The following is a 14,734-nucleotide window of genomic DNA, read 5'->3' as shown; positions in this document are numbered from 1 at the left end:
ACTCGAGTGTTTTGGGAGTCATTCTGACGTGCCCCAAGAAAAGCCACCAGGCAGGTTTGGCATGTTTTCAGCCCAAGTCAACTTTAGGAAACGTTTCAAGTCTCTTTCTTCTGCTGTTAATGAACTTCGAAGTGCTCCAACAAGTTTCAAACCTCATCCAGGTACTCATTGGTCTCACTAATTATCCACAGACTTCATGCCTTTCACAGGCGTGTCGTTCCTGGTTTTATTTCGCAAACTGGATCTCCACTGGCAGCGTCTGTCGAAGGGGCGCGACCCCATCCCCGCCCGAGGGCAGCGAGAGCTCCTCACGGCGCGGCCGCAGCCGCAGCGCCCCCTCGCTGCGGCGCAGGCGCGGGCGGGCCCGCGCGGCTGCCGTCGGAGCATGCGCGGGGAGGCCGCGGGGCGGAATGGTGGCGGCGCCCGCGGCCCCCGGGAACAGGTCGGTGACGAGGCCGGGCGCCGCGAGCGCCTCCGGCCGCCCGGCGCCGCGCAGCGCAGCCCGGCGTGGGCCGGCCGAGGTGGCCGCAGCAGCCTCTCCATGAGCGCCTCGGTGCCTCCCGGCAGCGCCCCGGGGGCGGTGCGGGCCGGGCCCGGCCGCGGCTCTGGCCGGGCGGGAGGAGAAAGAGAAGAAGGTGGTGGTGGCCGTGGTGGTGGTGTCGCTGATGCCCTGCGCCTTGTGTTTTCCCATCAGGTGTTGTCCTTCTTGATTCCCATGTCCTATTACCAGGAGGATTTCTTCAGAGAATACCTCAAGATGATGGCGAATATGGTCATCCTGAACTTGCTCATTTGTATTTCGCTGGCGTTCTGGATCGTGTCGATGACTGCAAGTACGTACTACGGTGAGTCCAAAGGCCGGGAGAGGCTGGCATGGCACCGCCACGGGAGAACCGTCCCCTCCGGCCCCTCTAGGCAGGGGACAAAAATGGGAGGAGGGATGTGCACAGCCACTTCCTTCGTCAGTAGAGCTGATAACTCACCTCTTACAGTAGGTGATAGTGCTTTAGAAGACGCTGACAGCCGCTTACTTGCAGCTCTGCCCAGTGATCATGTACAATTCAAAATGTTGGTGTCCTTTGTGATGTCTTTCTCCAAAAGAAAGCAAATAAAAATTAAGAAGTGAAAGGAAAAGCTGAGATGACAGAGGTCTTTCTGTATCAGGGGAAATACGTGACAGCATGGGAAGAGTGTGACAGCTTTCAGAACTGTTTTAGGAATCAGCAACATCTGCAACGTGCAGAACAGGTCATGCAGGAAGACTTCCTTAGTCGAGGAACAGAGAAACGGGAAATGGTATAAGAAGATAGGGATGTATGGATGGAGTGGCTGGCTGAAGTGTGTACTGTCAGCTCAGCTTTCTGCTCAGGCTGGCTGTGACTTAGTTGTGTGCAGTTGCAGGGACACAAGTCCTCTCTGTAGTCTCTCTTTTTGGCTCTGGGGCTACTCTTACAGCAGTGTGCAAAAGCAGCTGATGCTGCCTGCAGTATCAGTTTATGCCTAGAGGAATTCAACTGTGTTTCTAAGACAGGTAAAGACTTACCATTCAGACCCCAGCTGGTTTGATGCTGGAAGAGCTCCAGTGTCATTGCAGTATTCCTGAAAGTGCATAGAAGATAGAGTATGAGCACCTTCAACTGCCTAGTAGCACCATGGGTTCAGAAGAAACTACAATAAATACCCCACCAGTATAAGCTGACTTTTGTAGAGGCAGTTGCATGTCTCTGCTCAGTGTTTTTCAGTGATTTAGGATGGGTTACTTCTGGTACAGCATTAAATCCGTGTTGTCTGCATACTTCTGGTTTGGCTTGTAGTGAGATGCCAGATGTGTAGAAGGTATGCAGAAGCAGGCTTCACAACCAGGTTTTATTTGTGTCATTTGTCAATACCCAAGTGGAATTTAAACATGCAACTTCATTTATGTGTGTCTGCTCTCCAAAGGTAGAGCTTTTCTGACAATTAGGATATCTAGTCCTTGTTCTTAGGAGTGATTGGGAATTTACAGTATAGCATGGAGAGACCTGGTACCAGCTAAATCAGGACAGGGCCTGATAGAAAGGAGAAGACTGTGGACAAATCCTCCTTTTTGTAGGGAATGGTTATGGTACAAGAAGGACATAGAACTTCTGTTATTCATTTGCCTGAGACTGGAAAGACCTTGGCTTTTCAAGGAGGTAAATTAAACATACAGTAGTTAATGGGCTTAAAATGGTTCAGCCCATAAAAGTGGTGAATTCACAGCCTGTAATATAAATACAAAAATAGTACAAAAGTACTTTTATTAATGTACAGTTTATAGTAATTCTTAAGCACCAAACAGTGGGCCAGATGTTAGTGAAGCCAGTGTCAATTAATTGTTTTCTTATAGATCTTAGTCTTACTTAGTAGTAATTTAATACAAATACTTTTCTCTCCTACAAGCAAATCCAAAAAGTTCAGTTTAAAAATGACCTTGAAGATATGAAAGTTCTGTTTGTTAGCCAAAGAAAAGGAACTCCTTTGTGTTCCAGTACTGCTTACACTCAAGTTTGCACCAAGAGCTGCCTTGGTTTGTGATAAGCAATACCAGGCTACAGCACTGGAGGGCTCTTAGTACCCGGCTGGTGTTCGTCTTCTGAATTTCTGACTCAGCCCTGGGCTGCAAGACCCCCCCTTGCTCACCTACTATGGCTTTGAGGCTTTTCAGTACACAGAAGAGAATTTTTTTCTTATGAATCTTTACAGTGCAATGAGTGTTTTACTGTGTCCTGCTTTGCACCAGGGAGCCAGTGTTTGTGCAGAGGTTGGGGTACTGATGACACAAAAGTTCTTGCTGAAAACCATCATGTTTATCTTTCCAGCAAGACAAGCCTCTGTGCCTCTGTGAAATCTTTGTTTTACAAGATTGAGATTTACTTGAGTGCAAGATTTTTGATGTCTTGTATTTGTATAGGAGATATAATAACTTCTCAAGATTTTTTTTTCAAAACCTACATTAACTATTTGCTTTAGCTTTTAGAAGTTTCTGTGTGTTTCAAACTGAAACTGTCACTTCAAATCTTGCTGAGAAAGTAATCAGCTCAAAGTATATTTTAAAGAGCCTTAGATTAAGAGCCTTACATCATCTTTCAGAAGAACTGACAGGGCTGGTGTTTCATAAAGTAGTCACACTACTTTCACCTAGCAGACTGGCTTGCTTGGCTTTTTTTGGTAGTGGAATTTTGTCACAGTAAATTCAGATGTTAGTTTTTGAGGTTCATAAATCCCTTCTAGAATGGAAAATATCACCATATTTATTTCTTGTCACATTTTGCTATTTTTTGGTAATTAATTTCAGTTAATATTTAATTTCAGTAAATATATTTTCTTTGATAGCTGAATGGCAAAATTGAGTAGATAACTGCAGATATATTGTCCTTCTGTCCATATGAATATCTTTCCTCTGAAGGATGAAAAGTTTTAATCTCTATTAAGATCAAAATTTAAGTATGTATCAGGAAATAATGACTTTTCAGACATGAAGACATAAAGGCTTTGTGAGGATCATGTGTAACCCTGTTATTTGATTTATCAGGTACTTTACGACCCATTTCTCCATGGCGCTGGCTTTTTTCAGTCTTGGTTCCACTAATTATTGCTACACAGGGGTTTAAGAAGAAGAGTCTAGATCACAGTGGTGCATTGGGAGGTATGTTTTTTCTGAGACTTAAGCTGAGCATTTGGTAAACTAAAGGTCCTTTTTATTGTTTGCAGTTTAAGACTTCACATAGTTCTATTGTAATAAAATATAAATGTAAACATACATACCCCAGATTCATACTGGGCTTTTTTTCTCATGCCTGTTTAAACAGTCAAGTTAACCCTGTGCTACTGTTCGTAATTGATTTGATTAATACTATTATAGTTATATAAACCTGGAAGATTCTTTTAAACTTCAGTACAGTATGCAGTTAAATCACATGGTTTGGTTTAACATATAGAAGGATTCACAGAGAAACAAGGAAATGGCAGAGGTAGTGGTAAAGAAAGACCCTAAACTGATCATGTCAGCAGCCTTCCTGTGTGGAGGGAAATCGGTTCTCTTTTCTGTATGGTTCCCCTTTTGGTAATAGAAGCAGTTCTAGACATTTTTTGGCCTGGCAAAAATGAGAAAATTAAATCTGTACTTCACTAAGAACAAATGACTGTTTCTGAAAAGTTTTTCTAGACCACATGATGAAAAGCCCAGTGTAGTGTACAATAGTGTTTATTGAAATCTGATGCAACGTTTCAGAGTGAGGTGATTCACCCTTGTCTTGTGACATTGCCTGAATTGATGTTCAGTGGAGTAAAACAGGGCCTCAAGTCCTTCCTTCCCTTGTCACCCATTTTGCAAATTTTCTATCTGTGAGAGTTAAGGGAAGCATTTTCTACACTGACAAAAATCTTTCTGACTTTTATGTTCTGACCTCTTAACAGCTCTGCTAGCCGATTTATACTGGCGTTTGCTCTTAAATGCAACCATTTTTCTTTCAGTCCTTTAGAATTATAATCTCATGGTGAGGAGTGAAATTAGGCCTCCCCTGTGAAAGGGGACATAAAAGTGAATTGCATCAAGGAGATCAAATACTTTAAAAAATTACAGAAATAAAGAGGCATAATAAAAATCAGAAACTAACAAAGAAAAGAAGAGAGAAATAGCATCTGCTAAGATTTGGAGAAGGGTTTTACAGGTTATCTTGGAGACCTTGGATGTGGGATTCAATACCTAAATTGATGATGACCTAAACTGATGATTCAATACCTAAACTGATGATAAACTTGCTGATAGAGGCACAGCCACAGATATATATTTGCTCCTTATAAAAATAATAACATTCTTCAGGCAGAGTACTTGAATTGCAATTATATTTTCTTTGGATTCTGGGGATTTTATTGCTTCTCTTATTTTTGCACAGTATAACTGATTTGTGGCAAAAGGTCTTAAAAATCACATGCTTCAGCAGTTAGAATAAAATTAGTAATTTTCAATAGAATCCCTTATTGTATGATTGTTCTTACGTTTATCAGGAAGATACTCTTCATATTCAGAAAATTTGAAGTACTTAATTGCTTTGCAAAACAACCATTGTTACATGAAGGAACTTTATATACTTCTTTTTTCTTCATAGGACTGGTGGTTGGATTTATCCTTACAGTCGCAAATTACAGTTTCTTCTCTTCTTTGTTTGTATTTTTTGTTACTTCTTCAAAACTTACCAAGTGGAAAAAAGATATAAAGAAACAAATAGATTCAGAATACAAAGAAGGTAAGCCAAAATACTTTAATTCTTTTAGATCCCTTGTAGAGAATAAATACCGCATGTTTCTTGTTCCTTTCAAAGGGTCAGATGAGATGTAACATCTAGAATAGGGAACACTGTTGAGACTCCCCTTGACCCTATCCCTGTGAATATTAGCAAGCCACTTTGCTTTTGCTTCTGTTCTGTTAAATAAATTGCCATAATGTGTCTGTTTTGAATGTTTGTCTTTTTAAATTTAACTTTATATATGCGTCATTTTGGTTTTGCCTCATGCTGTTGCCTGAAATGACTAAAATTCAGTTTCTGTACTTCAGGTGGCCAGAGGAATTGGGTTCAGGTATTCTGTAATGGTGGTGTTCCTACTGAGCTGGCTCTCTTATATATGATAGAAAATGGACCAGGTGAAATTCCTATTGACTTTTCAAAGGAATACACAGCATCATGGATGTGCTTATCCCTTTTGGGAGCTTTGGCATGCTCTGCTGGTGATACATGGGCTTCAGAGATTGGTAGTGTTATGAGTAAAAGCAAACCAAGATTGATAACAACCTGGGAACAGGTTCCAGTAGGTAAGGTGTTACCTCTTCTACATGTTCTTAATATTTTGTTAATCTGTTTTGAATTATGCATCCAACTTGAACAGTTCCAAGAAAGACATAGAAAAACAAATATTAGAAATCTGGGATTTGAAAAGGTAACCAGGAATGCATTCTCTGAAATGGAATATAGTCAACTGTGTTTCTTCTGATCTTGTTGATGAGATGCATGAGCATAGCAACCACGGAGCAAAAATTCTGAATGCTGTCACTTCTAATCTCTGACAATAGTAAAAGAGTTTATACTGCTAATATGAATAATACAAGTTATCAACTGATATTTTTCAGGCATTATTTTAATCAGTAGAATACATATATATTCAACAGAGACAGTACAGAAAATTCACTTCATAACCAAATCACTCATTTCCTTTAATATCCTACCAAGGGTGAATAAAGTGAACTTTCTGTCTGTCAAACGTTGTCTCCATGGTGGATGTCATTGCTGCTTTAAAGCAATATGCCTTTTTTGAATCTTGCTGACAAATTGATCAGAGGTACAGATCTTGTTGGATAGGAGTTAAATGCATGGGAATTTTTTTTTCTTTATATGCATTCCTCAGATTTTTATTCAATTAGCTCTCAAACATCTCTGTTTATGGATTTAGTTCTTTTATCTTTAAATGTGCTGGTAAAACATGTCGTAGTATACTGTTTCTGAAAGAGGGCATTGCTTTAATGTGTACATCTCAAGGTCTGATTTTCTTGAGCAAATCTCTTCTTTGTGTAGTTTTATTTAATTTAATGATGGTGAATATTTCTAGAGAACTAGCCCTAGAGACAGGAAAGGAGTAGTAACAGGCAGTAATGGTGAAGGCTAAGCTGCTCAACAGCATAATGGGAATTGTAAAAAGCTGCAGTAGATGTAAAGGGAGAAGGTCACTATAAGCAGTTTGGATTTCATGTAAAACATTTAAGTTATCACGAGTCTTTTAAAATCAGTTTGTAAATCAGCTATACTTTATTTGGTTTAGGTACTAATGGAGCAGTTACTTTAGTGGGCCTGATCTCAAGTTTGCTTGGAGGCATGACAGTAGGTATAGCCTACTTTATAACTCAACTCCTTTTTGTGAGTGATCTGGAAATATCTGCTCCACAATGGCCCATCATAGTGTTTGGTGCAGCAGCTGGCCTACTGGGATCAATTGTTGATTCGTATTTGGGAGCTACGATGCAATACAGTGGTAAGAGTCTTCTTTTTTTCTTTTTTTTTTTCCCTCTCTCCCAGTGTAACTTAAAATTTTACTTGAACTTCAAGAAGGGCTGAGGATATGATTTTTAAATAGAAAGATTACATAAATAGCAGCGTGAAGGACAAAGGGAGCAAATGGACATAGTAATGAAAAGGAGCGAGGGTGGTTGGCCCTTTTCCACATTTTGATTTGTTTATTGTAGCTTCTTGTCATGTTGATGACTGAAAGAGACACAGATACCCAACAACTTACCTTGGAAGAAGCAATTGGTGCCCTCTCCTTTTCTATATGTCTAATTATAGTAACATTTTATAGGAAAGAACGTCAGTTTAATATTATCCATTTACTTGGATTAAGTTGTCACTGCAGAAGCTCCATTCCTAATTTTGAAGTCTTAGCAATAGGCTCAAATGTAAGAATTAAGTAAGAAAAAGTGAACAATAGTTTACCTTCTGTTTCACTGCTTCCTGTAGAAGCTCTATAATACAGAGCGCTGTATTTTCCTATAAGTTAAGCTTATCACAAACTAGCTGTGACTTTAAATAAAAAGACAATATGCATTTTTAAAAAATAGGTTGACTGACTGGTTCTAAATTATTTCAGTGTTTACTCATTGCCTGTGAATAAACACTACAGACAACCTTTAGGCTAAGCTGTAAACTTATCCTATGTTTCAAAATTGTTTAGAAACCATATGTGACACTGTTGTGTTTACCAGCTTGTTTACAGAGAGAACTTAAGTTTCCAGGTTTCATTGTTGGTATACTTATTAATTGGAAGTCAAGGTGTGAATGTGCAGATGAACTGCCTCAGAGACACAAATCCTTTAGGTCTGCCTTTACAGTGAGATCCACCAACTGTTGTTGATGCTCTGGATTTGGCAATACAGCATTTTTTATGCTCCATTCTTTGTAATTCCATTAAAGTTCAAAATACAACGGAGTGTTTAACTATTTGATGAATTTTTAGATATTACTGTCCTGAGCAAGAAACACTTAAGCACTCAGACAATGTTTCAAGCTCCTAATGAGGCAGATGCATTAAGAGAATAGAGTAAGCCTAGCTAATGCATGCCTGCATTTATCAGCATCTATTTCTTCTGCATTTCATGTATTTTTTCCATGCTCAGCAACTTACCTTTTTAGCTGTAGCAGGGACAGCATGCAAGTTACACAGTTTCTTTTGCGAATTCAAAAGCATTGCTGGAGTATGTATACTATGTTGTGCATGTACATGCTGTGATATATATGTGATGTGATACAGTGCTGCTCATGTGTGCTGCTCATTTGTGCCTCTCCTTCAGCCCACTTTTTTGTTCCCTTTTCAATGTGGACTCAGAAAGAATACTCTAGTTTCTGCAGCATCTTGAAAAACAATAAATATGGCAGTGGGAATAAAGAATTGTCTCTCTTTTTTTTAACAGTATGCTGCTAATCCTTTCTGTCAATGTTTTTTCTTTTGGTGATATTCCTAGATGTGGTGTATCTAATAGCCTGTGATACCCACTGTTTCTGAAAGAAAATCCACCCCTGAGTACACAGTTATTAATTAAAACTTTGAGTAGCTGTGAAGAATAAGATTCAAAATTGCCCATGTTATCAGTCTATACCTATTCTGTAAATAGCAAAGCAAACAAAAGGACTGTTACTTTACCTACTTGTTCATGATTGGAATATACACTTTATGTACAATTGAGGCATATATTTAGAAAAAGATAATTCCAGTTTTTCCTCAAAGAAAGTACTACTCTCTAAAACATAGCAAGTGTTGAGAGTTAAGCTATTAGACTTTGAAGTTTGATTTTTCCATAGCTCTTTTGCATTATTTAAGGCCAGGTTTGAATGTATGTTTCAAAACAGTATTACCAACTATATCCCTGCCAGGGAGGTTTGTAGTGGGGGTTTTTTTAAGTTTTGTCTGAGATGCAGAATTTTTTTTATTAAAGTAGCAGCTTTCTTTGAAATTTACAGGTTGTGAGTGTTGAAAGTAAAATCTAAGAAGAAAAAAATTATTATAAAATATACTGATTTCATTTGGAATGTTCCAACGTTAAGCTTGCATGTGCACGTACCCAGTTACACTTCACTACAGTGTGAGTTAAGATCAAGCATTCTAGATTGGTTTGGTTTTATCAGCATACAGAATGGTGCAGCTGGACAAAACATAGGATAATGGTGTCTGTACAGTAATACCTAATGAAGTAATATTAAAGTATTGATAATACAAAGGCAGAGCAAAAAATTACCTAAGTACTACAGAAAAAACTCTAGCTGCTGGTAGTATAAAATTGCTGTGTAAATAGAATTTATAAATTCAGCCTTTGTTAGGAGCTTGTTTTCTGTCAGATTAAGTAATAATGGTCTTTCCATAATTTTTTTTTAAAACAAACATGTCTTCTTGCCAGAAAACATGTTGCTAATAAGTCGGTTTTGTTCAAAACAGCATCCTTTGCCTCAGAGTGACTTGGAACAGCTTTTTCCTCTTCTAATTTAACTTGTTTCATTCCTTTCTTTGCTATGAAACTACATAAAGAGAGAAGATTTGACAGAAGTGTAACTTCTCAAAAGAAGTAACTTCTAATGTAAAATACTGCATTTATACCCCATTCTTTGAAGGTACCAAATTAAACTAACTGTAATTTAGCTTAGTCTGGTATCTTCTTACAGAGATTTAACACTGTTACAGTAAAATAAATTTAGGAAGGTGTATATATTTGGTTATTAAGTTTCTCTTCATCTCAGTTGGCTTTGTAAAATGAAGTTTTTATCTTTTTCCAGGTTTTGACCAGACAATTGGCATGGTTGTTAACCACCAAACAAAAGACTCCAAGCACATATCTGGAAAACCTATATTAGACAACAACGCCGTAAATCTTTTTTCTTCTGTAATCATTGCTCTGGTGCTTCCAGGCATGTCGTGGTTTTTCTGGCCAAGAGGTTGAAATGGTTTAAGGTTTTCTGCATGCAAATTATTTATGTTCAGTCTTGCTCAGAGACTCCAAAGAGATCCAGTTGAACTCTCTGTAAGAGATGGATCTTAAACATTCAAAGAGCCGAAGGACTTTCCATCTCAACTTGTTAAGGCTGTAAACCTCATGTGGCAATCAGCATCTCTCAGGAAGGTGCTTTGTCAATAATGCTCTTGCTGCTCCTCAGGTGGATGTAGGTCATTGCCAAGTGAGGTGAAGCACTTGATTCATTTATTCTCCATTTATGGAGCTGAAGTGTTGGTGTCTATTCTCTCCAGTTCCCAGCATCTGGAAAGGCAGGAAGCTGGAAATAGAAGTCTAATCCATATCAATCAGTGTGATGGAGTCTTGTGGCTATTATCCAAGTTAGACACAAAATACACTGCAGCTTTATATAGGCAATGGTAACATGGATGGAGTGGGTGAATTCTGGTATTTCTCATTAACTACAGTTTGTAAGGTCTTTTGGAAGTATTTGGGCAGGGAAGAAAGAATTCCGCCTTATTGCCTATTCTCTATCCTGATACTATCTCCACTTCCCTGAGAATAGGTTTGATAAAAATGATCCATACATAACATTGGAAACAAAAATCTAAATTTAAAGTAGAAACTTTAAGCTGTTCCAGTAAGAATAATAAAATTTTCTGTGCTTTTTTGACATATTTATTTCAAAAGTAATGATATTTATGAAGATTTGTCGATACTGTGGTACTTATCAAATACTTTAAAATTAAAGATGAGAGTTGTGGATTCACAATCATCTCTTTAGAAAATTAATGCTTTTTTCTATAAGTATAGAATTGTTCCATAGTGTTTGGCATTCTAACCAAACTATACTCCTTGGTTATTTCTCAGCAGTGGAAATGTTTCCCATTTTGTCTGGGGCTTCTATTTAGAGATGATGACCTCAGCAAAGAAACTACAGACGTTATCCTTGTTGCAAATGGGGGAAATCACACATATAAACCCTTTAAAAATAGAAATTTAATTTTTGATGCTCAGGTTCCTGTGTTAGGTAATTCTTTCTTCCATCATTCATTTATAAAAGTTGCAGAAGTAATGTAGCCAGTACAGATTGTATTTAAACTTTAGAGATACTCTCATAACTTCTCTGCGTTGACATTCAGAAGTGTGGGCCCATACTTTTAGCTTAAGAAAAGCTTTTCCTTTTTTCTTAAACATAGATTAATATTTTGTATTGAACATCTGGGTTTTTTTACAAGTGTCTTGTGTATATTGCCTGTCTTAATTCAACTGACTTTTTTATTTTGTCACCTTTTATTGGAATATTAAAAAACTTTAACACCTTTCATACTGAGTTTACTCTTTAGAAGTCTAGTCTATATAGATCTGGAATTCATCACTGGAACTACTTCACTGTATTACCCTATTATGAAGATGAGAACTCAAAGTAGTAAAAGCTTTTTGAAAAGAACGAATTGTGTAGCTGCTCTATGTCTGTTCCTGTGGAAGGGCACAAAATTATGGAAGTAATATATGCACTTAAACTGTAACAATAAACACTTGGGAATTTTATGCACTGTTTGGACGTATGCTGCTTCTAAATAAACACTGAATTCGTTGTCTTCTATGATTTTATTAATACTGTTGTGGTTTCTAGAATTGAGCAAGTAAAATTTTTGTAAGATACTTTTTTTTTTAGATAAATGCCTTACTCTTATATTCTTTGTTTCCTGAAGTGAAGTGTACTTTCAGCCACTGAAGCGGACATGGTCAGCTTTTTTCACTATTTTTTGAGTCCATTTGAAAACCAGCTTACCATGGTGAGAAGACATCTGATTTCATATTCATAGCAGCATGAAATGCTTTGATCTGTGATCATATGAACAAATGTGATCTCACTGAATTCCTGTAGTTAGCATCTTCAAAGGCCATAATTTTGGATTTTTTTTTTGTCATTTCTTAGTTATGATACTTGAGTTACTTTTGAAATTTCCACTCATAAGTTTCCAGTGTACAGAAAGTTATGAGCACACTTAAACTCTGAAAAGGAGGGTGTTAACTTCATGTGCATTGAGTGTAGCTTAGGCAGATATTGTTACATTTAATTACTCAGTAACTGTAAGCTGACAAGCTTTGGGAGAAGGTGGAGGTGGGAGTAGGGGGATACAGGGAAGAAATAGCAGAATGTGACAAACTGCCTACAGCTTGGTGTGCGTCACTAAGACCAGTTTCTGGGCTCACAAGGCAGCAGATGGATAGCCCCTGTCCAAGTGCTACTTGGAGAGACAAAAAATGGAGGAAGTAAAAAGAAAAACGGGGAGTTAAGAGAAAAGCAGGAAGCTGATCAATTGGAAATTGGAAAATAGGTTACTCCAGTTAACAAATTTCATTCCATTCTTAAAGACTTGAATTATTCTTTAGCTTCAGAACCATCGGTACCCCTAGTATATACCTCTGTCACTGATTTTGCATTATTAATTAAATGGCATCAATATTTCCACAGCACCAAGGCAACACACTCAAAAACATTTTAATTGAAGCACTTACAATTGTGACTTACAGGTCCTCATGCTTTGCTTGATTGGTGGATGTGATAGACGTTGAAGTAAAATTTTGACAGAATTGCATGCATAATCTTTAGCCAGATCTCACCCAGACTTGGTGCTGTGATTGTTGAAGTATACTGGTAGCAGAATCACCAGTATCTCTTTTTTCATTTCTGTTTCATTGTTATGGGTCTGCACATGCTGCATCATTACCCAGTTTGCTGGGACAGCAAAATAAAGTGGTGTAAAAAACAAAGGGAATATACCACCTGTCTTGGGTATTAGAACAAGCTGATTCTGCAGATTGACTTTTTCTGACAGTGAAGGGCTGAAATGTCATGAAATTCTGTTGGTATTTTACAGAACCATCTTGGGCACTATTCACATTGTAATCTCAGATTTGTAAGTAGGATTTGTTTTCCCTGCATTTCTTCCAGCAGTGCTTTGGTCCCCGCACAGCCTTTTCTTTACATCTCATTATCTAACATTTTAAATTGGCATTAAGTCACTTTTCTTCAAGCAGGAGTTAACCTGTTTTACAGGAAATTTATTCCCTTAAAGCTTTGTAGGTATGCTTCTGGCTATTGCTATAACTGGATAATAATTTTTAATTTAAACACTGCTTCTGGTGGGGGGTAAGGTGCAGCTTAGGGATACAATTATGTGCCTGTTGTAATGCATAAATCAGAGAAGGTACATGAATTCACTCAGACTATGTGGATCCCTGCAGCACTCCCAAGCCTGCAGCCACCCTTAGTAAATATTGATGCCAATACCAAATGAGGATGAAAACAGAAATGTGGAAACAAAGCTACTGAGAAAATGGCAGCTTGTACTTGGGTACTCCCAAGTCTGTAAAACTTGATTCCAATTGCAAGAAATTCCACCAGGAATATTCAGTAGCTTTTCTACAGCATTCATCTCACAAAGTCAATTTTAATCTCTTCCTACTACAACCACTAATTAAATCATAGAATCACAGAACAGCCCAGGTTAGAAGGGACTTTTGAGAGATCATCTGGTCCAACCTTTTGTGGGAAAGAGATCTTTGGTGAGATTATCTAGCAATAATCAATCTGTCCAATCACATTTTAAATAGCTTTGATGATAGGCACTCTACCACAGCCTTATACATCAGAGTTTTCCTTGAAACACAGTAAGGTAGATGCATAGGAAAGTATATGATCACCATTATGATTTCTGATCAGGAAACATTTTGTGACTGACTGATGGTATGAAGTGAGTGTCATATACTGTATCCCTTTGAAAATATCTTCATATTAAATGTATCCTCCTACAGCAGACCTTTTCCTTGAAACACAGTAAGGTGGATGCATAGGAAAGTATATGATCACCATTATGATTTCTGATCAGGAAGCATTTTGTGACTGACTGATGGTATGAGGCGAGTGTCATACACTGTATCCCTTTGAAAATATCTTTATATTAAATGTATCCTCCTACAGCAGACCAACCAGCAGCATTGCTTGTGCTGTTCTGGGATTTGCCATTTTAGAGCAAGGACAAGTGTTTGCTAGTCCAGCTGAGATTCAAGAAGTGAAGACTGGATTAACCGAAATGTGGAAGAACCAGCCTGAGCTATGCTGAGGGAAGGAGAACTGCACCAGTATGGAAACAACTGCCTGTTTGCAGGGAGCTACCTGGCTGGACCTGCTGAGTCACCTGGGAAGCCTTGCATTACTTGTTTGCACCTCTCTTGTCTGGTGGCTCCTTTTTTGTGGCTTTGTTCAAACAAGCATAAAGCAGAGTTAAATACTGCAATGTGATCACTGTCCAAATTGGTCTTGGAGGTTCAAACCCACACCATCAGCAAGGATGACAGTAGTTTAAAAAAACAATGCATCCTGCAATTAGAAGAAGCATCAGTAGAAAGTAGTAAGAAGTTTTCTGGTGCTCATTTGTTAATATCCTTTAGTATCTTCAGTAACTATTTTTGTAAGGTCTTTGCAGCTGCAGCCCTAGCTGCAAAGCTCAGAAAATAGAAGGACATCATAAAAAATCATGTGACTGTGTTCTGATGTTCCTTGGTAAAGGGCTCTTGCTGCATTGTCTTATGCAGAGTTCAGCCCAGTACTAGAAAAGCAAGAACTTCTGTCATCCTACTCTTTTGTCACTATTACTTGTTTTCCTGATATTTCATTGTTTCACTTGTTGACTTCCTAAGTCCTGAATTCATTCCACTGTC

The 14,734-nt window shown here is 38.2% G+C and overlaps 1 protein-coding gene across 2 annotated transcripts; it reads left to right on the top strand.

The window, feature by feature from the left end:
- Nucleotides 1-318: 318 nt before the first annotated feature.
- Nucleotides 319-11,609, top strand: TMEM19 (transmembrane protein 19). Of its 2 annotated transcripts, XM_054631339.2 has the most exons (7): nt 319-442; nt 695-845; nt 3,554-3,667; nt 5,130-5,267; nt 5,576-5,830; nt 6,832-7,041; nt 9,828-11,609. In XM_054631339.2, exons 1-7 carry the CDS (start codon nt 386-388, stop codon nt 9,989-9,991), a joined length of 1,089 nt encoding a protein of 362 aa, XP_054487314.2. In that variant the 5' UTR covers nt 319-385; the 3' UTR covers nt 9,992-11,609. The 2 variants fall into 2 exon arrangements, with proteins under 2 accessions (XP_054487314.2, XP_054487313.2); XM_054631338.2 differs by having other exon boundaries at nt 371-845.
- Nucleotides 11,610-14,734: the final 3,125 nt, after the last annotated feature.

The sequence above is a fragment of the Agelaius phoeniceus genome, chromosome 5, assembly GCF_051311805.1.
Source record: "Agelaius phoeniceus isolate bAgePho1 chromosome 5, bAgePho1.hap1, whole genome shotgun sequence".
Taxonomy (NCBI): Eukaryota; Metazoa; Chordata; class Aves; order Passeriformes; family Icteridae; genus Agelaius; species Agelaius phoeniceus.
This window is presented reverse-complemented; position numbering and strand designations above follow the sequence as displayed.

Bases quoted from the DNA above. Each gene is read 5' to 3' on its own strand.
- TMEM19 (XM_054631338.2), top strand. From the start codon at position 386: ATGCGCGGGGAGGCCGCGGGGCGGAATGGTGGCGGCGCCCGCGGCCCC. The intron at 3,668-5,129 runs GTATGTTTTTTC...TTTTCTTCATAG, and splicing joins TCACAGTGGTGCATTGGGAG to GACTGGTGGTTGGATTTATC. The intron at 7,042-9,827 runs GTAAGAGTCTTC...ATCTTTTTCCAG, and splicing joins AGCTACGATGCAATACAGTG to GTTTTGACCAGACAATTGGC.